Raw genomic sequence first — 26,183 nt, 5'->3', positions numbered from 1 at the left:
CCTATACCATGTTACTAAACCCAAACCTAGTTCACATATTTCAGTTTACCCTAAATCGATGAAACATCCAAGAAACAATGACTGACAGAGGAAACGATGGGACTACCTTGTCTATATCGCCGGAGATGAGATTTGCCAGACAAAGGAGACGAGGAGACAAAGGCTCAGGAAGAAGATTTCGACTTCGCCTTCAAATCACCAGACATATCAATCGACAAAAGAAGAGAATTTAAACGGATTTGTCGGAAAACCTATGCAAAGATCGATTTCTAAATGGAAGAGCTCTCGATTTTGGTGTTTTAATGGCCGGAATACTAACCTTAGCCGGCGAAAATGGTGACAACGAAGCTTTCGCCGTTTTGGAGAGAAAGAAAAAACCTAGATACGATTCCGAACAGAAGGAGAGAAATGAAATATTTTCTTTCTTTGCAAAAAATCTTGCCCAATCACGTGAAGCCACGTCCTATGAGAACTGGGCTTAAATCAGTTCTCATTCAAGACCAAAAAAATTGTTCTAAACCCACTGTTCATTATTTTTCTAATTTAATTGGGCTTAGAACAGCCTCGGTGTTCTCCCGTTAAAGATGGCCTTATGCTGTCGAGCGAGAATCTAGGGCTTCATTTAAAAAATATGAAAATATACTATTTACTTGATCAGCAAGTATTTATATCATTAAGATATATCTTATTATATAAAGTCGGGTTTTGATAGTTCGTCATTAACAGGATTTTGACATGTGTCAAGTTATCAATCTTAGATTTTGACATGTGTAAAAGTTAATATTTAATAGGAAGAATTTAATTACAAGAAAAATAAAATATTTTGTTTTCAAAAAATATTAATAATGTAAAAAGATAATTAGCAAATCTAACTGAATTTAATAAAAAATACAAAGTTTTTAAATAATTATAAGGAGATTATATATATATAAATAAATATATATATATATATATATATATTTCATAATATTCGAAATTATAATATTATTTACTTATTTTTAATTTTAAGTTATTAATTCTATTAAAATAGGAAAAGTGATTAATTAAAATATACAGTTAATTATTAATTCTAAATTTTGTAAATACTCACTTCTATATAAACATAGATCGTCTTATATTTAAATAATTTATTCAAAACACTGTTTTCAACTTTGTTTAATTGAGAATTTTTTTTAATGGGAAGATAAATTTTGTTTATTTTTTTGCAACCAAAATTTTTCCTACTTTCTGGGAATAGGTAAGATGAATATGTTGACAAAAAAAAAAAATATATATATATATATATATGCGTCTTCTTTTCCTAATACTGTAATTTAAATTTTATTGTAGTATTTTTAGATTGTTTTATTTAATTTATCTTTTCAATTTTGAATTATTTGGGATTCATATATTACAATGCTTATAATTTTCTATTGTTTCTTTAATTGGTTGGTCGTAAATCATTCTTTTTTTTGCAAACATAATTATTACCATTATTCATTCAATCCTAAAGTAAGATATTGAGTAGAAGCTCAACAACCTAATGGATAGATAAAATAGGCTAATCAAACACAAGCTTACAACAAACATAGATAGATAGATTAGAAAAACATAAATCGTTGGTGATATATCCATAGGAGCTCAAAGACTGTTACAAACTATTTTTTGGAAATGTTTAAAATAATTGATTTGACCACATACGTTACCAAAATGCAGTTATTGTTTTGGTTAAGGGTCATGAGAGAACTTCATGATGGGTGACCTTCCTGGAAGTGATTGTCGGAACTGTGCAAGTGAGGACAAAAACACAGGAAAAAATCCTTTATTGATTTGTAAGGTCGGTAAACAAGTTTTTAAAGTCTCCCAAACGTAACAAACTGGCCATCAAATATGGGTAGATCTACGAGCCGGGAAAAAATGTAGGGCCCACATAGGAAGATGAGCCCACAGACTGAGAGTGGACATGGGCTCACTAAACAAGGCGGCAGTTGAGGCGTTACAGAGACAAATGCTACATCATGGTATGTCAAAAACACTTCCACGAATACATTGGGAAATTTAACATTAGTTACTATCAAAAAAAAATTTGTGACATTAGAAAAAGGTTTTTACTTTGATTGGTTGTCGGAGCAAGCTACTTTGAGATAGCAAAAAGACGTGAACATTTTCTCTCCACACAGGAGGAGGGCAGAGCCGAGGTTCTCTCTATGGTGGAGAAGGTTGGACATAAGGTTATCTACCCAAGGGAGGAATGTGGAGGAGGTTGGACGCAAGGTTATCTCCCCAAATGAGGAAGGCAGAGCCAAGGTTCTCTCCATGGTGGAGGAGGTTGGACGCAAGGTTCTCTCCATAAGGGATGAGGGTGGAGCCGAGGTTTTTTCCATGGCGGTAATACATTATTGTGATGATACATCATTGATTAGTATATTATGTAATATATAAACACATTAAGCCAACTATATTACTTTCACTTTGGCATAGTTACTATCACAAATACATTGGGAAATTTAACATTGGTTACTATAAAAAGATTTTGTGACGTTAGAAAAAAAAATTTACTTTCATTTGTTGTCGGAGCAAGCTATTTTGAGATAGCAAAAAGACGTGAATATATTCTCTCCACATAGGAGGAGGGCAGAGCCGAGGTTCTCTCTATGGTTGAGAAGGTTGGACACAAAATTATCTCCTCAAGGGAGGAAGGTGGAGGAGGTTGGACGCAAGGTTATCTCCCCAAAGGAGGAAGGTGGAGCCAAGGTTGTCTCCATGGTGGAGGAGGATGGACGCAAGGTTCTCTCCATAAGGGATGAGGGTGGAGCCGAAGTTTTCTCCATGGTGGTCATACATTATTGTGATGATACATCATTGATTAGTATATATGTAATATATTTTTTATTCAAAATATTTTTTGAGCCAACAATTTTAGTAATTAAAAAACTTTGAAGAAGTGAAAGTAAAATAGTTGGCTTAATTTGTTAATATAGACATTTTCTAGGTGATGATAAAAAATATATTTGTAACATAGAGTATATTTATGTGTAAAAATAAATACACTTTTAGTAGTAACATACATAAAAGATTTGTAAATAGATATAAATTAATGTATTATAACAAAAATAAAATTTATAAACAACATACAACAAATTTTAATATATTTTTGTTAAACTTAATTTCATTTATAAAACTTTAAACCCGCACATCAGTCGGGTCCTCATCTAGTATAATATATGCTCACGTTTGACGAGAAAAATAAAAAAAAATAACAAATAAAACTTTTGGGACTGGCATAGGGGTCCCACGAGTTCGTCTTGCCGTGCCTAGACTAATCCGAACTTAAAAGGCAAAATTAAAATGGGGGGCTTTTTCCTAAAATAAAATAAATATAAAATAATTACTAAATGATATAAAAAAAACTAAAAATAAAACAATAGTCTAAAAAAACTAAAGCATAATCTTTTTCTTCTGTTTTAATAAATTTTTTCACCAAATGCTCATAATCTAAATTCTAAAGATTTTTTAAAAAAACAATATATCAAATAATCACAATCATAATTCATGAACAAAGTTACTATAAAGAGAATTAGTATATGTTAATTTAATGAAGATTTAAAAGCACTAAAACAAGTTTTAACCGTTTTAAAGGAAAGACGTAAATAAACAAAAGAGACTGAAATAAGATTTGTCATTTTTTAAAAAGAATACATTTTCTTATATATGTTAAAGAATCAAAACAGAAAAATCAAACCAGTGTTTATTCATGAAATAAAATGTCCCTCAAAACTATTGTGATACACCATATTCTTAAGATTTGGAAACCTTAAAAAAACCTTGATATATTGGGGCTTGATGCAAATGCCTTTTTTGCACCGAGGCAGCATCAGGGACTTTTGCATGTTATTAACGCCCATTATACACATTCCATTATATCACTAACAACATCCTTGAAACTGGCTAATCGGGAAAACTACTCAAACCAGAAAGATGTGTCATTCCTGCTTCGAACCTCCATTTTCAGCACTTATGCAGCTTGACCCAAAAGACGTTTCCTAACATCTCAAAAAGTGTTGTCTTTTATTTATTCACGAATGTGTCATTCTTTACAACTTTCGTGTATTGTTTTTGCCAAGTTGCCAAATACTATACCGAATTCAATTTAGGTCTATTTGGTAGAATATGAATCATCTATGAGTTAATTGTGTAAAATTTAAACGTAAATAAATTTTATTAAAAGTTCTGATAAAGAAATGCAACCGTTGGAGACACTTAATAAAAAAAAATTATAAGTAGAAAATATGTGGTTATAAGACGAGATATTAAGAGAAAAAATTCAAACAAAAGGTCACAATAAGTAACAGAATCTTTCCTTTGAAACATTATAATAGGTATTAACCCGCAGAAAACCGTGGGCTAAACTTTTTTTTGATGAAATTTTTTAATAATTTATTATGTTATTATGTTATTTATAAAGGTTTGTGATTAAAACTTTAGTTTGTTTATATTAAAATTTTTGTATTTTAGAAATGTTTGTTGAAAACCTGTCAATAAAAAATTTGCATGTATTGAATAAAATTGTTTAAACCTTTGTCAATTAAACGCAATCCTTATTATAGTTGTGAAGTAAGTAAAAATATATAACTAACATGTAAAAAAAAGTAACTAAATATAGCTAGTGAAGGTTCTGAAAAATTTCTTAAAAAACAACAATCATTGTTTTTTTTCTGTGGCTTCCTTTACTTGTCTGTAATAAGCACTTTCAAACATTAAATATATTCAAATCTCAACTTAGCTTTATTTTCCTAAAGAACGGTGGCTAAAAGAAATATATAATTTTTTAAAATAGATAAGATACTATATCTATATCTTTTATTTTTTATTTATTAATTTTTTTAATCTAAGTCGTTAAACGGAACTGTTATATATTTTATTACATTTGTTTTTTGATAAAAAATTTAATCCGTGCTGGAAAAGTTTTGTGATAAAATTTGTAATTATATAGATTTTATTTGATTAGATTTTTAAAATCTTAGCTGTTAATTTTTTTTAAGTACAAATTAGTTTTGATTCTAATATATTTCTTTTTTACTTTTCTACAATTTATTTTATTTTATGTGTCCCCAATTTTCGTTTTTTAATCAATTATATTTATCTAATTAATTAATTAATCTTAATTAAGTTTTTCTAATGGCAATTTAATGTAATTTTTTTTACACATTTTAAGGTTAGTTTCATATTTGTACTTCCTAATTAATATAGTATGATTCGTTAAATTTATTTATTTTTCTTTTTTATTGGTCTAAGACTCCCAGTCGATGTTTATTCGTTAGAATTTTTACATTTATGTTATTACTAATTTTTAAAAAATATATATAATATGAATTATTTCAAACTTAAAATGATATGTCAGAAATACTTTTAAAAGTAACTTAAAATTATATCATTCATATTTTAATTACCAATGCTATTTTAATTATTGTGTCGGCTGACCTCGTACACGGTTTATTTGAGCTACACCTCTCGAAACTGATCACGTTAGTGAGTCTTTGAAAATAATACTTTCAGCTTTATTGATGCTATGTGTATGTTATACGTAATATATTAAATACTTCTTTTGTGTTTAATTAAAGACTTAACGCAGTAGATTGTAATTGGTCTTAGTTTTAAACAATTTTATAAAAGCGCCAAAACAAGAAGCGTTGAATATCCAGTTTGTTAATTTAGTCCAATTAAATAAATCAAAAAGTCATTAGAAGGCAAAAGACCTACCTATGGTACGTGGTACTTCAGTCTGAAATAAAAGTAAAAAACTAAAATAAAATAAAAAACAAGTATCGTCCACGTACGATAGTAGAATTTAAACTAATTGCACTAGTAATCACGCTGTGTATAGCATCTTGGGATGCTGCAGAGGGAAGATCTTTTAGATTTCCTCCGACTTCTCTAAATCGTTATAGCTTTCCTCCTCATTTCAGTTTTGGCGTTGCTTCTTCCGCTTATCAGGTTTGTTGGTAATGTACTAATGAGTATACACGAATGTATATAGCATGAATATACATATAATATGATTGAGGATACATTTTTAGGGTCATGTAATTAGTTTTTAAAATTAATGAGGATACATGTATTGATGTATATGGAATGCAGTACGAAGGTGCAGTAGATGAAGGAGGGATATAGGTTTCGATGACTACGAAAATGGAATAGTGACATGTGAAGAGATATTAAAAGATACAAAAAAAATAAAGTACTACCAAAAGCATCTTCAACAACTCCAGAAAGCGATTACGTAAGAGATTTTCACTATTTATCGATAAAAACTGATCTTTATATAATTAAATAATAAAATCATGGGATAATTAATTCATCAAGAATATGGATACAAATATGCAGTGAGGATGGGTGTGATGTGAAAGGATATTTCACATGGTCGTTGCTGGATAATTTCGAATGGGAACATGGATATTGTACTACGTTGACTATTCAGATGGTCTAAAAAGATATGCTAAAAGCTCAGCCACATGGTTCAAGCATTTTCTTCTAAATTCCGAAAAGCCAATGCTGTTTAGGAGTGTCAAGAATTGGTGGTCAGCATTACACATGATCTAAACTATAGTCTATGGATCCCCTCCTTTTCAATGGCAATACTTGACGACTGGTCCTTCGATTTGTTTATTTGTTGGTTATCTATATTTCTCTCTCAGTCAAGCCGATCATCCAATTAGTAAAGCAAATTCATTAAAAGGCAACCGGTTTAGGTCAAGACATGATTATATATCTCCGTAGGGGTGGGACTCCGAAAAAAAAACCGTCGTGGACAAACCACGAACTGCTTTTATATACAAATAAAGTTGGTCTATGACGGTTTATTGTTCACCCTAAAAACAAAAGCGAACGAAACTGTTGACAGATTTGTCCATCCCAATTGCCGTAACCATTGACACTCTAAGAATATAGGTTTAAACTTTTTAAAAACTAAGAAACATCTAAGAAAATGGAAACTAAGCGTTGAATGATTGCATGATTGGGATGGGCAAATCCGTATGTGGATTAGACCGCTTTTGTTTATCAAATATAATCTATAGTGGTGTGGTCCAAAGAAAATAGAAAGTAAACCGTTTCATATCAACTACAGACCATTTTTACATACAAATATTTTTGATATGCAACTGTTTGTTATCCGCTCCAGAAACAGAGTGAACTAAACCGCTAACGGATTAGTCTACTTTGACTAACACCCATTCGAACCCTGAGCTAATTGCACTAGGAATCACACTATGCATAGCATCCCATGGGATGCTGTATAGAGAAGATCTTTAGAAGTTTCTAAGACTCCTCAGAATCATTATAGCTTTCCTTGTTTCAATTTTACCGTTGCTTCTTCCGTATCTGGTTTGTTATTTAATTACTAGTTTATAAAATTAAGTTTCACAATTGTGACTCAATTTTAAACTCAACTTAAAGTCATGATTTAGTTAGTTTAAACGGAAGAATTTTAAAAATGCTCACTTTTAAATATCACTTATCAAAAATATCTCATTTAAAAAAAAATCAAAAAAGGCTTTTAAAAATTTAAGATCTAGCGTAAATACATGTGTAATCTTATAAACATATACAAGTTACATTTATACATATGTGAAATCTTAGGAATACTGTAAAAATTCCTTGCCAATACCTTATTAATATCTTGTAAATGTTTTCTATCATCATTTCTATTTAGTATAAAATAAAAATATATGAATTTGTTAAGTATATTACAAGACTATATTATATTGTAATTAATAAATATATAAAACTACAACGTTATGACATATCTGAGTTGACAAAAATAGAATTGATGTTCTATTTTGTTTTGTTTTGTAGATAAGATTTCTAGTGGAACCAACTAAATGGTTGTGATTTAAAAATAAACAAAACAAGTTGAATAAAATATCCAGATGAAATTTTTACTATTTTACACAACACTTGTCGAAAAGATAAAACTAAAAGAAAAAACAAATTCAAAGTGAAATGTGCATCCACTATATTGGAGAGAAATGAACATTTTGAAAAATGTGTAAGGTAATAGATCGAACATGCTACATCTTAATATCTTATGTTGTCGGGCGGGAATCTAGGATTCATAAAAATAATGAAAGAGACTATAGTTTATCAAAAATATTTATAAATCATTAATACTCACCAATTTTGAAAATAAAGTCAAAATTGAACATTATATTAATTAAAAAATATAATTATGTACGGTTTCAGATATATGCGTCTGTTCGGATCGAGAATTCAAAGGTCGGACATAACCAGTTTCACCATGATTGATTCGCTTGTGACTGTTGTGGTCGGCATAAAGCAAAACCGTTAGCCATGCCATTTTTTTATTTTATTTCTTCGTATCAAACATCCGTAAAAAAATTCGTATCCGCAAAACCAAAGTCATAAGATAAGGCAGGTGACGAAAAAAATGCATGATAACATAAAATGGAGTCGATTAACCCGATTTAACACACTTTTAGAAAGAGTTTTCTAAAATATATTTAATATTCTAAAATATTTAACATACTAAATAGTTTATTAGATAATAAAAGTGATTAAAAAAATTCTAAAATACTATACATATATTTTTTAAATTTCTAAAATATTGAACATGCTAAGAGATAATATAGATTATTAGCTAATACGAGAGGTTTTTTCATTTATATGGATCACATTTTATTTGATAAAGTGAATGATTATATAACAGAGAATTGTTACGAAGAAACTTCAGCAATTCATTTCATTAGTCTTTTTTTTTTTTTTGTTAATTTCACAATTCATTTGTGCAACCCATTTCTCAATTTCACATGTGCCATTCACAGCCATGACTAACGCTAATGCACATGCACGGTCGTCGTATAAATTAAAACAAAGTACTTTGTCAATACTGGATAATCATATATGATTACGGTGATTGTTGGATCAAGTATCCCATTTTTCGTACACGGTCATCGCATAGCATAAAGGCATAAGTCAACATTATAAACAGTTGTGATATATGGGCTGATGACACTATTTATTTTAGTTATATTAAACTCGAAACAAACAACATTGCTATATTGAATTTATTATTTATATTGGAAAAATGGAATGTGTAAAAGATATATAGAATCAAAAAGTGCTTTACAAATATTTAGCAAAGTTTAAATGCAAAAAAATGTATAATTTAATATTACATCATGTCAATTATTACAAATAATGTTAGTATTTGTAACAGTTCTAACAATTAATGTCACATATAATAAAATTTGTTTATATAATTTTTGCTAGAATGGCATCACTAACTAGATAACAATTTGCACTATGAGTAGAGTAATATAATTATTAAATAATTTTACTGTAATTTCTTTCTACAAAAGCTATTATATTTATCGGAATACACTCGATCAACGATTCACGATAAGGTGGGAGTCTCTCCTTCCTGTTCTAGTAGACTCATTGTAGTGATCCGCACAACGTGGTACGGGCCGGACGGACGCGGAGGTAAGGACAGGCTAAACTGGAAAGAGGTACCAAGGGGTGATCAAAGAGATAGCAATCGACCGGCAGTCGATCAAGGGATCGATTAGCCACCCGATGAGAAAATTCGACCAAATGGTCGGTCATACTGTCGATTGTACAGGCGTACGCAGAACGGACAGATTAGCGAACCAAGGACCGTTGAACGGGATCATGGCCGGGATGAGATGTGTGATAGTGGGAAGGAACCCACTAAGGAGAATATTTAAATCACAAAGTAGAGTTAGTGGTGATTAAATATTAATTAATTAAATATTAGTGGAATTTCTACTAAGTGTTTAAAATAATAGAAAATGGGAGAAGTGGGAGGGAATATTCTTCCACTCGCCACTTGTGAGTGGAGAAATGAGAGAGAGACACATCATCACCTCGTTTTGGACAAGTGTAAGAAGAAGTAATGAGGCGATGACACCTCAACCCCCTGCGTGTGGCGTGAGTAATTCGTCCACACTCTCTATATAAGTCACTCTTCTTTCTCATTTGGAGAAGAGAAGAGAGAAAGATGTAACACCCGCGAACCGAAATCCCGGTTTAGGGATTGCATCGGTCGATGCAGGTTGTGCATCGGTCGATGCAGGGTTGAGTTTTTGCGTTTTGACTTAAGTTAAACGCTGCGTTTTGGGTTAAGAAAAACCCTTAAATCAAGGTTTTTGTCTCATTCGGCGAGTTTAGCCGTTTTTGAGAGAAAAGAAGAGAGAAAGAAGAGTTCTTGGTGTTATTGAGTGTTCTTGGTGATTTCTTGGAGTTGGAAGCTGTTTTTGTAGAGATCTGTAGCTGGGATCGTTGTAGAAGCGTCCTAGGAACATTTTCTTCCTGTGTTTTGGTCGGTTTTCTTCTGTGGCAAAGGTAAGTGCAGGACCATGGCTTATCTAAGCTAGAGCTTCTCTGATCTGCTTGTTTATGTGTTGTTAGGCTTGTTAGATGGTTAGTTGGGACGTTAGGAAGCTTTCTTGTGGCTTGAGATCGAGTTTTGTGGTTGCAGGAACAAAGATCCGGTGAGAAGCTTCGGGGAAAACACGATGCTCGGCATGTTGCATCGGTCGATGCACTTTGTGTGTCGGTCGATGCAAGTGCGAGGACGACACGTAAAACCTTAGGGTTTTCGTGTTATGTCGAGCATGCGTCGGTCGATGCAGTGCGAGTGTCGGTCGATGCATGTGTAACTTGCATCGGTCGATGCATCCCTTGTGTTGGTCGATGCATGTGTAACTTGCATCGGTCGATGCATCCCTTGTGTTGGTTGATGCATCCCCATGTGGTGTCGGTCGATACATGTTGGTGTCGGTCGATGTAGAGTCCTGCTTTGTTATTTGTTGATTGTTGATTGTTGGTTGATGGTTAGAGATGTCTTTATTGCTGGTGTATATAGCCCAGTAGGTGGGAGGATTGCCTTACTGAGTGTTTATGAAATACTCATGCATTACAATTTGTGTTTGTGGTGCAGGTAAAGGCAAAGTGTGATCGTGGAATCAAGGCAATGAAGAGGAGGATGTTCTAGGGACTCGATTGGATGTTGTCTGGCATTGCTAGGTTGCTAGAGTTGGGTCATTAGAAACATTGCTAAGTTGTTGGTTCCATGTTTTCTGATGATTTGGATATTGGTTTATGGTTATATTTGATTATTGGATATTGTTTTGGTCATTGGTATTTGTTTTCCGCTGTTTGGTTGTGATTGTGGTTAGGTGGCTAGTGGGTATGGGACAACTAGTTGTAGTTTTTATATTATTATTATTATTATTTATTATTTATTATTAATTAAAAAAAACGGGTCGGGTCGTTTCAAAAGCTTTGTCCAAAAGCTGTTGGAGAGAGAGGAGAGAAGTATAGAGTTTTTGTTTGCTTAAGTGTGAGAAGAGTGGATCGAAGTTGTTGCATCTGCGAGAGGGGGTGGAAGCTAGCAAGATTTCGATTTTGAGAAGCTTGAGTTATTTGAAAAACAGTGAGTTCAGGGAGCATTGATCCGATTTAGTTCGGTGTTGGGAGACCCGAACTAGAGTCGGTTTGCATGTGCATAGTTGCATTCTTCTTGATTTTCTTGGTAGTTTTCTTGGAGTTTGCATTTTGGTTGGTGAATTCCATGGTCGATCATAAATGTGGATGTTGATCCGTTTATTTGATCTATTGCATGTGACGTTTCGCATTCTTACTTGTTGTTTATGTGATTTTTAAACCCGTAAACTTAAGTAAAATGTTAAGGTGAAATCCATGGTAGATCATAAATGTGGATGTCGATCCGTTTATTCGATCTATTGCATGTGAGGTTAATTGTGTTTGTTTGAATTTTATGTGTTCTCTAAGACCATAAACTTAATTTTTAACGGTTAGATGGTCTTAGTGTGTGGCGTTCGTGACAGGAGGTCCAACCAGCCATAAGCGCACTAAGAATGGAGACGTGTCTGACCTTCCCTGTGAAACCGTCTTAACATGCAGCTTGTTATAGCCTTGCATGCTGATGCGAAGAGCTCGGTCTTGGTTCGCTACCTCGGCTGGAGCTATATACACGACGGTGTAGTTGGTGTTTGTACCGGTTGCATGCCTTTGTGGTTGTAATGCGGTTATAACAAGGGAAAAAGATGGAAGGCAGCATATCTGGGCCCTAGTAAAACTTGTTTAAAACAATATTCTTTTATTCAAGTTTTGCATGTTGCATTGATTGCTTGCTTGTGGTTATTTGCTTAGCTTATTACCTTCTGCATGCTTTCTCTATTTGATTGTTGTGATGTAGTGATTGATTCCTTGTGCTCTGGGGTTGGGATGGGAATCTAATCTTCTGCAGGGACCCTTGAGACTCACTAAGTAATCTTAGATTATTTGTGATAGAATTTTGTCCTGCAGGTTACCACTAGAGGGAAGTTAGAGGGTGTGTTAGACGATAGGAGCGCGGAGTAGTTTTATTTTGTGCCTTTGTGTAAAGAAAAAAATATGTTCTTTTATCAAAAACAATTATGTATAATCTTTTTGGCATTAGGCCTAGCCACAAAACTCTACAAGTCTTTTGTTATCCTTGTGAAATATTTTTATTTAATGAAGAATCGGTTTTATATTTCGTGTACGAGTAATGGCTGATAATGACCTAGTCCGGATCGGCTCAACACTTGGGCATCATGAGGGTTGGCAAGCCTAAGTGATGTCTAAAGTGGTGGAAATATCATCGATGGACTGGCTAAAAGACTAAATGGATTTTAGAACCTCGGCCGGATCGTTGGTGACTATTTCCAAAATAGCGTCCCAAGGCCATTTTGGGCAAGTTTGGCCATAAGACTGTTTGGGGGCGTTACACTCATCCCCACGTTTGAAATCTTTTGTGTTAAGGTACAATTTTAAACTCACAGTTCACAGTTTATGCATCGAACGTAACCGACCACAGCATGGAGACTCTCCAACTCCAGGCTCCAGCCCCTATCATCATTGGTATGATCGTTAAGAACGCTCGGAACCGCCTATACACCTTAACGATGTCACCGACTTACAAAGGCCGGCTTCGCTACTGGTTCCACACCCATGCTCCCAGCATATATAAATTTTTTAAAACTTCAATTTTTTTTTGTAAAATGTTGTATTTATTGTAAAACAATTTTTTTGTTGAATATAATTTTACATTCATATGAAAAAAAAATATTATTTTGAATTTAAAAATTGTTTGTGTAGTATATATTTTTAAATTTTATTTGAATATGTAGAATTTTTGTATAATACTTAAGATTTAACCCATATGAATTATTATAATATCAATTTTATATTATCACACCATATGAACCAAGAGTTCTTAAAATTCATTTTAAAGATTTTATGAAAATGTAAATAAAGAACAGAATTCAGTTAGAAATATAATATCAAAATTCAATTTTAGGTGTTATTTACATTTTCTTTTTGGAAAAATACAATTGTATGTAAATGTAAATATTATTAAAAAAATAAGAGTAAATTAAAATCATTGATTCAAACTCTCTTGCGACGACACGTCAGTTTTGCAGATGATGTTATGACGTTAGTAAAATTGGTTTTGCAGAAACACATTGTTTATATATTTAATATTTCTTCATGAATATATTTATTTTAATGAGACAATAAGTAGTAGTCATTGTAAATGTATTTAGATACTATTATGTAAAATTATTTTATGCAAATAAAAATCTTCAGTTCGTTCAATTTTGTAACGTTAAATTATCCTTTATCATCAAAAGACGATGTAAATCAATCATACGAACAAAATAAGTATAAAACAAAATATAACCTTTTTATGTATTTTCTACACATTTCTATTGTCATATACATTAATAACTATCACTTCTATAAGTAGAGTTATACTTATAGCCAGGAAGAGAAAGAGGAAGAGCGTTCTCGTCCGATCAAAACGTAAAAATGTCAAAAGAATATTGTTCATATTTCTAAATGCATTTGTCATTACATTCCAATCTTAGTTAACTGTAATACCCGGATCCGAAGATCCGATCCGAACCTGATCCACAAAACCCGATCTGAACCTGTATCCAAAATTATAAAATACTTAAATGGGTTCTAAATCTCTAAATCCAAAAATCCGAACCCGATCCGAACTGAAATCCGAACGGGTATCCGAATATATCCACATTATTAATATATAGTAGTAATATATTAGTAATATTTATAATTTTAATAATATAAATGACTAAAATATTCAGATTTTTAGATATTTTCAATAATTTGAAGTATTTAAACTGTTTATTAGTAAATTTGGGTAAAAAGTACTCTAAATTTTTAGATAAATTACGTATTATTGAATAATTTAGACTAAATTGGATACTAAAGTTTTGAATTTTGTGATCTTCGGGTAATCCGAATCCAAACCCAAAACACCCTAACCGAACCCAATCCGAATCCGAAATCTAGAAATACCCGAACGGGTTCTATACCTCTAAACCCAAAAATCCGAAAACCCGAAATACCCGAACTGAACCCGAACGGGTACCCGAATGCTTAGGCCTAGTTTTTGCAGTCCACCTAATTCAGTTTAGAGGGAATATATTAATGATCTTATTATTTATTTTCTTTCTTCAAAATTCAGGAGAAACATATGTTTGGATTAAGCTTAATATACATATTACATATATATATATATATATATACGGAGTCAAGAATTTGTTTTGTTTATGATTCATTATTCAGAATTTGTTAGAAATGCTCTTTTTAAGATACCTTTTTCAAATATACTCTTTTTTAACATTTTCATTTTTATCTTCTTTTATACAATTATAATGTGTTAAATTAATTTTTAGAATTTTTTTTTAGGTTTGAGTTTTCTATTTTATATTTAGAGTATAGTTTTTAGGAGGTAAGGTTTAGTATTTGGGGTTTATGGTTTAGAATTTAGTCATTTTATATATTAAAAAGAGTATTTTTGAAAATAAACAACATGAAAAAGTAGTTTTGAAAAGTGACATAGAAAAATGTGTATTTTTAAAAATCCCCCTTCATTATTTCCTATTTCTTGTTATATGAATCTATTATTGAATTTCAATTTTATTGATAATTACATTTCTGAGCTTATTTTTGTTATAATATAGTTTTCATTATAATACTTTCATTTTTTTTCAACGTTTCAATAACAGTTATAAACTTCAAGAATATAGTTTTGTTTATGGATCTCTTACACGTTTTCTAATTTGAGCGACCGAGAGCTTTCGAAACGCACAACAATATTGGTGTAGCCTTCGAAAAATATATGTTCGTTTTGATTGATGTTGTGTCGTGTGTGTATTAGATAAAGTATTTCAAAAATACTTGTTTCTTGTTTAGTTACAGGCTTAACGTGATATGTTGTAATTTGTCTTCTCTTTTTTTTTGGGGGGCAAAAGCCTTGTTGTAATTTGTCTTATCTTATAAAAACGTCATTACAAGATAGGAATAACCATTTGAATCATTCCAGTCTAAATGTTTGTTGAGTCACAATTAATAAATAAAACAAAAGTCATTAAAGGGCAACCCGTTTCGGTCAGAATATGATTATTTAATACTTACAAAAATCAATTCCTAAGATTCCTTAGTTAACAAAATACGGTACATCTCTCCATATAAGAGGAGATGTATGCATTAACATTTCTCACAATCCTCTCAAGTTATATATCCTGAGCCTCAAATAAAAATTATATAGTTTCCTAAAACTTTGTTTGAGCTAATTAACATCCAAGAAAATGATAATTAAGCTAATTGCACTCGTAATCACACTATGTGTAGCATCATGGGATGCTGCAGAGGGAAGATCTTTGAGATTTTCGACAACTCCACTAAATCGCTATAGCTTTCCTCCTAATTTTAGTTTTGGCGTTGCTTCTGCTGCTTACCAGGTTCGTTTGTAATGTACTGACGTTGCAAATTATATAGTGTACTACAAATACAAAGTAACCATACTGAGTTATATATGGATGTCATGCAGTATGAAGGTGCAGTAGAAGAAGGAGGGAGGAGTCCGAGCATATGGGACAATTTTACACATGCATTCCCAGGTTCACTTTCTAATTTGTTAATATTTTTGTTTCTCGTACTATTATATATTCTGAAATGTTTCTATATATGTACGAGATCAATTATAAATAGTAGTAGTAACTAGTAAGTAACAGGTTAACATTTTTACAGAAAGGACGAACATGGACAATGGGGATATTGCTGTAGACTTTTATCATCGTTATAAGGTTTGTGCATGCATAACCTCCTTAATGTTTATACTTTTGCTGTATTAGTATGTACAGTGGAACAAAATTTCTTAATGTAACAACTTATATTAATTATGTAATTTGAAAAATTGAGCAGGACGACATCAAACTAATAAAGGAAATGAATATGGATAGTTTCAGATTCTCCCTGTCCTGGTCAAGAATATTACCAAGTAAGTACAATTTTATTATTTTCTACTTTTTTGGAATGAAGTAATATTCCTAGAAACTATAACACAAATGCTTTTGCCTTTTTGAATATTTGATAATTCTTTTACTAGCCTCTTTCGAATATGAAATTTTCAGGTGGAAAGCTAAGTGATGGGGTCAATAAAGAAGGGGTTCAATTCTACAAGAATCTAATCAATGAACTTATCGAGAACGGTTAGAGTCATACGCTTAATTATTTCGAACTATTTGATTTGGATATAAAATGAATAGCTTTGTGTCCGGAGTTTTTCTCATCAGACTATTTATATCAACATACATGCAGGTATAAAACCTTTTATAACAATTTATCATTGGGATATCCCTCAAGCACTTGATGATGAGTATGGTAGCTTTTTAAGTCCTCGAATCATGTAAGTTAAAATCTTAGATCCATACATACTAATTATACCATGTATAAATTTTAAAAATTGCTCTTTGACATATTTTTTGTTGTGCTGTTTAATACAGAGATGATTTTCGAAACTATGCAAGATTCTGTTTCCAGGAGTTTGGAGACAAAGTCAATATGTGGACAACCTTCAACGAGCCATATGTCTATAGCGTTGCGGGTTATGATGCAGGGAATAAGGCAATGGGTCGATGTTCAAAATGGGTAAACAGTTTGTGTACAGCTGGTGATTCAGGCACAGAGCCTTATTTAGTCTCTCACCATCTTCTTCTTGCTCATGCTGCTGCCGTTGAAGAGTTCAGGAAATGTGACAAGGTATATAAGATGAGGCAATGTTTTCTAAGATATAGATGCTTCTAATTACATGACTTTTAATTTGATCTCAAAAAGGTGGTTTGGTCATGTCACTTAATTTACGAAAATAGGAATTAAACGGAAAAAGAAATAACATTTTTATTGATCAATTGTATTTGTGAAACAGATTTCACAAGATGCTAAGATAGGCATAGTGTTGTCTCCCTATTGGTTCGAACCATATGACATTGATTCCAATGCTGATAAAGAAGCAGTTGAGCGAGCTCTTGCTTTCAATACCGGTTGGTAGGTCATCTATGTAACTCATTTCATGTTATCAGTTCATTATCTTAAGTCAAAAATATATAGATTTCTAATCTTGTCTATCTTACTACTATATTTAGGCATCTCAGCCCTTTAGTATTTGGAGACTATCCAGAGTCGATTAGGACAAATGCTGGAAGTAGATTGCCTTCTTTCACCAAAGAGCAATCTATCATGGTTAAAAATTCATTTGACTTTATCGGAGTAAATTACTACACAGCACGGTTCGTTGCTCATGATCTTCACGTCGATCTTTCACGGCCTCGGTTCATGACCGATCAACGCCTCCAATACAAAAGTTAGTTCTCATAAAACAGATTTATCTGGTTTTCTAATTTTATTACCAAGAAAATACTAATGAACCTACAACTAATGACTTTACATTACATTTATCACTTTTCTTCTATTAGTGACAAATCGTAGCGGCGACAACATCTCATCAGAATCGGTATGTACGAACTTTTCTTTTTGGTAGTAACGATACCATTTAATAAACATGATAAGTGAAAATTACAGAGGAGCCAAGAAGCATTTGTGATACCATCGCATCACATATCAAGAGAAATCATTCTTCCTAGTTCCAATTTTATTGTAAAGTCTGAACATCTTTTCTTCAATTTCAGGATGGATCCAAAATTCTCTGGTCATATCCGGAAGGCTTTCGAAAGATTCTCAATTATATTAAAAACAAATATAATAATCCAACTATTTACATTACTGAAAACGGTAAGAACGCTATAAACATATCAACATTTCCATATATATTCATCTATTCTTTTTGGTTAAAAAAAAAAGTAATTAACCACGTGAAAATGTATAGGTTTCGATGACTATGAAAATGGAATAGTGACACGTGAAGAGATATTAGAAGATACAAAGAGAATAAAGTACCACCACAAACATCTTCAGCAACTCCAAAAAGCCATCACGTAAGAAATTTTCACTATTTAAGAATAAAAACTGATTACTATATGATTAATTATTAAAGTCCTGGAATAATCAAAGAGTTAACTTAATGTATGCAAATATGCAGAGATGACGGGTGCGACGTGAGAGGCTATTTTACATGGTCGTTGTTGGATAATTTCGAATGGGAACATGGTTATGCAGTGAGGTTCGGTCTTTACTACGTTGACTATGCAGATGGTCTAAAACGACATGCTAAAAACTCAGCCAAATGGTTCAAACATTTTCTTCAAAGATCTGAAAAGCCAATGCCGTTGGATTTGTTTAAGAGTGTCAAGAATTGGTGGTCTGCATTACAGATGACTTAAGCTCGGTTGGTGGGGAAACAATATTCAACTGTGAAAAGTAATTAACTGATTCTTTATTTATTTTTTGATAATTTCTTGTAATAAGAATATGTTATTATTGAGATATATGTATATTTTTGTATTCTTAAGTTTCCAAATTCTTGTAGTATCTTATACAGTATCAATTTCTTTTGATTTTAACTTATGGTTCGAGAGTCATAATTAAAGGCTTATTATCATTCGATTCTTCTCAATTAAAGGAACGATTTTATTGTAATACACTAATTAATTTTTTTAAGTTTTTATTGTTTCTGAAATACTGACAACATTTAGCTGGTTATTTTTCCCGCTTTCTAATCAATCTATTTTTAATGCTTTTTATACATGGTAAGAAATCATATTAATTTTTAATTATATATGTATATTTTTGTTATTTAAAAATTTTAAAGTCTAAACCAATTATATTCAATTATTTTCTTAAAATTTACATATCATAAGCTAATAACTGTTCAAAATGAATTAAAAACTTTAAAAGAAGATTTTTGACTACATGTTAGATTAATTAGGAACATGAAGTGAAAAAAAATGAATAAACCATGACAAACGTGTTAATTGATGCATATAACACCATGATAATATAAATTATTAGTAAAGTCCCGTAGGCCATTAAAAATCATTCATATATTTTTGGAAGAAATACATTGAGCTTACAAAATTATCTTTCTTGTTTAAATATTTGGATTTATTTGCAAACGTTTATCACATACTCTTTTTCTTCTTAAGAAATCTCCTGGCAAGTGGTAGTCAGTGCGTTTCAGTTATTTTTGGGTGATCTTCTATTGTGGTTCATTTTGTCTCTTTTTCTCCTGGGAAAACTTAGAAGCATAGAAGCATGTTTCAAGACGCATGATGTAAAATATCATTCTTAATTAATTAAAGCAATAATGTCAGTCGAATAGTATGAAAAAGTCAAGATGTGCCGTCAGCCAATCATAATATATTGACTATTTTACTTGACGACCTTGCTTGGAAAGTGGAAGACTTGTGCCCACATTTATCCTAATCAAAATATGATTACTTTATAGTATTGACTACCTATTGTATCATATTTGACGACTTTGTATATGCAACATGACCGCTGCTAACAACTGCAAAAACATATATGATTAGTCTATTATTTTATTTTTTTCTGGAGGCGCCTAAAAGAAACGATTTACATGGAACGTTATCGATTGGCATCAATATGGCGGAAACGTTCTTTAATCTGGATTAACTCTTGTAGTCCTTCGAAGTCAAACTCATGTTCTGCTAAAGACCTACGTTTTTTTGTTTAAAAGGTTTCAACCACTAACTCAAGGCCACATTGATTTTACTTTATTATTACTTCATAATAATAATTTACAATTCCAATCACGTCCTTTTGATTTCATTATAGTTTTTGTTTGTTTTGTTTTTAGCTATTCGTCATTTACTAACAAAAACTTAGAAAATTCTGTTTTAATCATTAAAAACTACAATAGACCCAATAAATATATGATACATATATGGTCACGGGAAAATGAGTATTAGAAATGGCGTCCTCCTTTACATATGTCACTAGTAAAAACCGTCTAAATAGTTACGGTACATCTTACTGAAATAATTATAGCAAAATATAGCTATATAATATGACCAATTAGTGACAAATTATGAGGTTATTTAATTTGTAGCTTTTGTGTGAGTAAACGTAGATTTATAGTTACGGGTAGTTACAAAAAAATGTCTAGTAAATTTGTTACATAATTTGTGACACACCATATTGTAGCAGTATTGTCCACAACAGAAGTCTTCACAATATGTAGTAAATATTTAGATAATAATTAAAAAAAATAGAAATTAATCGTCTATTTTCCCTGATTAAATGCCATGATTAAAAGGTAATGTGTAGTCGATTTTCCCTCTTTTGGGCATAGGAACTTCTTTCTGAGCTAGAGTTTTTGTCTAGGTCGAGAAGAGAACATTTGAGTGGAAAAACATTTTTCCTTTAGCCGCAATTCACTGTTTAGTATCTTTTCACCCTGTTTTAGCTCAAATCGATAAGAACTTGAATGTTTTTAGTAGCTGTTCTTCCTTGAGATTTCAGTCTTTTTCCACTTGGTGTCTGCTACTCATGATGTTGACTACTGTCCAATTGTTATAAAGAAACGAGAGACGGAAGCCGATGTGAGAAGAGGTGGTAAGGTTATTTAGAAGCATGTTAAGACGCCCTTCCTCAAAGAGTCTGATCCTTTGTATGGGATTCTTAAAGAGGATCAAGTTGGTATTGACCCTACCACCGGGAGAAATCAAATTACAAAGGAGGTCTTAGAGGGGATGAGACAATATCTGCGTGCAAATACCAAAAAAGACTTTCAAGTTAAAGTCGACAGAGTTCAAAATTCGGTTAGAGAAGTTGAGAAGGATCCCATTGCTAGGAAACCGGTGCTTAGACTTGAACCTCCTCCTATTATCTATCAAGATGTCAATACGGATAAGGATCTAGTTTTTAGCTTTGATTCGACTGATGTTACGGGATCCAAAGTGGCCACAATTTCCAAGAAATATCTTCTACCAGGACATGATCTCTCTTCTAATGACCACATGAAGTGGTCCACGTCGGAGTTGGGTCCAGAGCAGCCGGCAGGTAGTGGCTCAGAGAATCCTGATCTTTGCTTAGCTTTGTCCCAACCTTTCCAGGAGGGTGCAACGGTTTATAGGATTGGTTCCTATGTAACCGGTTCTTCCGGCACTGCTCCAAAAAAGGTTAAAGATAGACATAGACCCCAAAAGCCGAAACTACCAAACATTGATGGGAATCATCAACAGGTTCATTTTGGCTTAGAAAAGAGAATCATTGAGAAGATAAAAGCAGTTGAGGAGGGCTCAAGCACTGCAAATTCATCAAGCTTAACCCTAGAAAGGTGATCCCAAGTGAGGGATCGTCCACTCATCAATGAGCATTTTAAGCTGGAATTGTCAGGGCTTGGGACGGTCTCAAGATCTGACTTTTCCTCGTCTCAAGGAGTTGCGAAAAACCTTCTTCCATGAGATGCTGTTCTTGATGGAAACGATGCACAGTAGAGATATATTATTAGATTTGCAAGAACTGATAGGTTATGATCGTGTTTTTACAATCCAGCATGTTGGTTGGTGTGGAGGCTTAGATATCTTTTGGAAGAATATTATTAAGGTGGACTTCCACTTTGCGGATAAAAACTTGATCGAAATGCAAGTCCAGTTTGGAGCTGATTATTTTTTTGTATCTTGCGTTTATGGTGATCCGGATTTCAAGAAAAGACAAGTGGTATGGGAACGGATCACTAGGTTTGGCAGGCTTAGAAAAGATGCTTGGATTATGCTTGGTAACTTCAATGACATTTGTCATAATGGTGAGAAGATAGGAGGACCAAGAAGATGTGGCTCCGTTTTTAGACCTTTCAATGATATGCTGAGAAACTATGAAATAGAGGAACTGTCTAGTAATGGGAATAGTTTCACGTGGGCAGGGAGAAGGTACGACCTGTGGATTCAGAGTAGATTGGATAGAGCTTTTGGTAATCAAGCTTGGTTCAATTCCTATCCGGCCTCAAAGCAGCATTTCCTGGAAATGAGAGGATCTGACCATAGGCCTGTCCTTGTCAAGCTAATCGTCTCCCAAGATTCTTATTATGGTAATTTCAGATTCGACAGCAGGTTTCTGCACAAACCTCGAGTTGAAGAGACCATCTCTCAAGCTTGGTATTCTACCACTGCTACTTTGAACTTCCCATTAGCTGCAAGGATTCGTGGTTGTAGAAGGGCTTTAAGATCTTGGAAGAGAGCCAACTCCATTAACTCGAAAGACAAGATCAGGAAGATTGAGATAGACCTGGATGTTCAACAATCTATGCTCTCTCATAGATTTTATTGAGATGTTAGCCTGAAAAAAGATTTGGCTAAGGCTTATAGAGAGGAAGAAATCTTTTGGAGACAAAAAAGCCGGAAAAAATGCATGAAGTGTGGTGATCGTAATACCAAATTATTCCAAGCTTCGGTGAAGAAGTCTAGATCAAGGAATAGAATTGAGAGATTGGTGGACACCAATGGAAATAATCAGTTCTCCGAAGGTTCTAAAGGGGAAGTTGCTTCTGCATATTTCCAAGATCTCTACAAGTCATCCAATCCGGCTCCTTTTGCAAATCTGTTTCATGACCTTCAACCAAGAGTTTCAAGTGAAATGAACGATAAGTTAATAAGTGTGGTTTCTTCTGCTGAAATCAAAGAGGTGGTCTTTTATATTATCTTTCTAGTGCTCTGGGAGCCGATGGTATGTCTACGCTCTTCTTTCAACATTACTGGAGTATAGTAGGAGCCCAGGTCACTGCCGAGGTTCAGAATTTCTTTTCCAATAGATTTTTGCCTCAAGAATGGAACTACACTCACTTGTGCTTAATCCCAAAGATCCCTCATCCTTCTTCAATGCTGGATCTTAGGCCCATAAGCCTTTGTTCTGTCATGTACAAGGTGATCTCCAAAGTGTTAGTCGACAGATTGAAGCCTTTGTTGCCTCAGATTGTTTCTGATTATCAATCAGCTTTTGTCTCTGATCGTTTGATAACAAACAATATTCTGATTGCACATGAAGTGGTCCACTCGTTGAACACCAAAGAGCCATTTTCCTCCGAGTATATGGCAGTTAAATCTGATATGTCAAAGGCTTATGATAGGGTTGAATGGTGTTATTTAAGATCCTTGCTTTCAGCCTTAGGTTTTCATCAGACATGGATTTCCTGGATAATGAAGTGTGTTACAACTGTAACTTTTTCTACTCTCATAAATGATAAGGCCTATGGAATGATCAATCCTGAGAGAGAGATAAGGCAAGGAGATTCTTTATCTCCCTTTCTGTTGGTGTTATGCACCGAGGGTCTCACGCACCTGCTAAACTCAGCTCAAAGGTAAAGGAGAATCTCGGGTTTTCAATTCTCTATAGATGGTCCGGTTATTCATCATCTGCTTTTTGCCGACGACAGTCTTTTCTCTGTAGAGCCAATGGTGAAGAAGTTAATGTCCTATAAAACATCCTAGCGGCTTATGGATCTGCCTCAGGGCAAGTCATAAATGCCAATAAGTCTTCCATCACTTTTGGGAAGAGAGTTCCTGAAGCAAGCAAATTGGAGATTCAAGATTGTCTAGAAATTGTGAACCAAGGAGGAGCGGGGACTTATTTAGGTTTACCAGAATGCTTCACCAGTTCCAAAATTCAGATGCTGAGCTACCTTAAAGATAGAGTGCAGAATAAGTTATCAGGATGGTATTCCCGAACTCTATCTCGGGGGGGGGGGGGAAGAGATAATGTTGAAGACGGTAGCAATGGTTATGCCTGTGTTCGCAATGTCAGGTTTTAAACTCCCAAAGAAATCATGTGCTAATCTGGCCAGTTCTATGGCAGATTTTTGGTGGAGTTCAACTGAAAATGTCAGGAAAATTCATTGGAGAAGTTGGGAAAGACTTTTCTTGCCAAAAAATCAAGGGGGTATGGGTTTCAAGGATATCGGTTTATTCAATCAAGCCCTCTTAGCTAAGCAAGCATGGAGAATTATCCAAGATCCGGATAGTCTTTTTTCAAGGCTTATAAAAAGTAGATACTTTCCTTTGGGGAAAGTTTTGGATGCAGGTATCGGCTCTAGACCCTCTTTTGGATGGAGGAGCATTTTACATGGGAGAGATTTGATCAGGAAAGGGATGGTAAAGCGAGTGGGAAATGGAGCATCAATTCGTGTTTGGTGCGACCTTTGGCTTGACGATGGTGACATGAGAGCTTCTTACATAAAGAACCCCATCATCGACATCAACCTAAAGATTAGTGATATCATTGATTTTGAGAGAAGAGATTGGGATATGGAGAAACTGGAAGATTTGTTTTTTCCGGTTGATATCATCAAAATCAGAGAAACAAGACCCGTTGTGTCAATGGAGGACTTTTTGGTTTGGAAACATAACAAGTCTGGGGCTTATTCGGTGAAGTCTGGTTATTGGCTGGCTATTCAACTAGAAAAGGAAAACTTGATCAGAAAGGTAACTGCTCTACCATTGTTAAATATCTTAAAAGAGCAGGTTTGGAGATTGCAAACTGAACCAAAAATAAAAGTTTCCTTTGGAAATTGTTGAGTGGTGCTTTGCCAGTGGGAGATCTTTTGGTTCGTAGAGGACTCAAAATTGTTGGGTGCTGTCAAGTTTGTCGTTTGAATAGCGAGTCTATCTTCAATGTCTTGTTCTCATGTCCTATGGCAAGACAGATTTGGGCTCTATCTAACTACCCTTCGCCAAACTTTGGACTAGACTAGGAATCGGTTTTCTCACATTTTCACCACTTGCTAATCAATAGAGATAACTTGTTGTGGCCCAAGGAGATCAGGAAAATTTTTCCTTGGATTCTATGGAGAATATGGAAAAACAGGAATTGTTTGGTTTTTGAAGGGACTGCTGTTAAAATTCAGGAGGATGTTGAGGTGTGGTTTGTGGCTCAAGTGATCGATCAATCACAAGATGGAACCACATCCCCTTCGATCCGTTCTCAGAGCAATGAAAGTAATTCGGTGGTTTTGGATCAGTGGTGTCCTCCTCCTCAACATTGGTTAAAGTGTAATATTGGAGTCTCATGGTCCAAACGGAGGAATTTAGTCGGTGCGTCATGGGTGGTGAGAGATGCCAATGGAGAGACGTTATTGCATAGTAGGAGAGCTTTCTCCAATATAAAATTCAAGCAAGAGGCGAGTTTAATTAGTACAGTGTGGGCTGTAGAGAGTATGATCAGTCACAAATTGGGGAAATGTACTTTTTCTGTGGAGGATTCTGCTTTAGTGGGAGCGGTTAATAGGCCTAAGGCGTGGCCATCTTTTAGATTCCATTCTTCTCGATTGCTGTCAGTTCTGAATGGGATAGCTGAATGGAATTTTGTTTTGGAAGTTGGGGCTTCAAATAGAAGAGCTTTTCTCATTGCTCGTAGTGTCTCCAAAGATAGTCGAATTCAGTCCTATGTGGCCGCTGGGTTTCCTTTCTGGCTAACGGGATTATTCAACGATGAGAGAGTGGGATCTTCTTCTTGAAGGTTTTTTGTGTTTCTTTGTACTGCTTGATGGAGTCATTATTTTGTAAAGGTCGCGGTGAATCCGTAAGTGTCTTAGATGGATAGGGTGTTAGATGGTTTTTGTGACTTTTTTAGTCCTTTTGGCCTTGTTCAGGCGATGACTTTCCTTAAGTCTAATTGTAACCTTTAACCATCACTATAATATAAATACAGTTGACAAAAAAAATTGTCTTATAATATTGCTACCAATTACTGGTAACTGTTGTGACAATTTTAACGTGTAGCAATACATATCATAAAATGGTTGTCGTAATTTAGCTACAGAGTGATGGTTGTCTTGTTTCGTAGTGAATTAGTAGTGATCCATGTTGTCGACAATGATGTGTAATATTATTGTGAGT

The 26,183-nt window shown here is 33.6% G+C and overlaps 2 protein-coding genes across 2 annotated transcripts; both read left to right on the top strand.

Annotated features, from left to right (window-relative positions):
* Positions 1–15,686: 15,686 nt before the first annotated feature.
* LOC104736476 (beta-glucosidase 32) lies at positions 15,687–18,375 on the top strand. The gene is made up of 12 exons (XM_010456471.2): positions 15,687–15,839; positions 15,929–15,998; positions 16,129–16,184; positions 16,303–16,378; positions 16,512–16,589; positions 16,699–16,786; positions 16,884–17,139; positions 17,306–17,424; positions 17,523–17,740; positions 17,853–17,890; positions 18,066–18,168; positions 18,263–18,375. Exons 1-12 carry the CDS (start codon positions 15,687–15,689, stop codon positions 18,373–18,375), a joined length of 1,368 nt encoding a protein of 455 aa, XP_010454773.2.
* A 5,690-nt stretch (positions 18,376–24,065) lies between these two features.
* Positions 24,066–25,801, top strand: LOC147929381 (uncharacterized). The gene is made up of 2 exons (XM_087480592.1): positions 24,066–24,770; positions 25,193–25,801. The coding sequence occupies exons 1-2, from the start codon at positions 24,066–24,068 to the stop codon at positions 25,799–25,801; spliced, it is 1,314 nt and encodes a 437-aa protein (XP_087336718.1).
* Positions 25,802–26,183: the final 382 nt, after the last annotated feature.

Source organism: Camelina sativa, chromosome 13, assembly GCF_030686135.1.
Source record: "Camelina sativa cultivar CO46 ecotype springtype chromosome 13, ASM3068613v1".
Lineage (NCBI taxonomy): Eukaryota > Viridiplantae > Streptophyta > Magnoliopsida > Brassicales > Brassicaceae > Camelina > Camelina sativa.
The sequence above is the reverse complement of the archived record's forward strand: the minus strand, read 5'-3'. Positions and strand labels throughout refer to the sequence as shown.

Coding starts and splice junctions, on each gene's coding strand:
- LOC104736476 (XM_010456471.2), top strand. CDS start 15,687: ATGATAATTAAGCTAATTGCACTCGTAATCACACTATGTGTAGCATCA. Junction 15,840..15,928: donor TTGCTTCTGCTGCTTACCAG/GTTCGTTTGTAA, acceptor GATGTCATGCAG/TATGAAGGTGCAGTAGAAGA. Junction 16,787..16,883: donor TTTTTAAGTCCTCGAATCAT/GTAAGTTAAAAT, acceptor TGTTTAATACAG/AGATGATTTTCGAAACTATG.
- LOC147929381 (XM_087480592.1), top strand. CDS start 24,066: ATGGTTATGCCTGTGTTCGCAATGTCAGGTTTTAAACTCCCAAAGAAA. Junction 24,771..25,192: donor AGGAAAACTTGATCAGAAAG/GTAACTGCTCTA, acceptor GTTAAAATTCAG/GAGGATGTTGAGGTGTGGTT.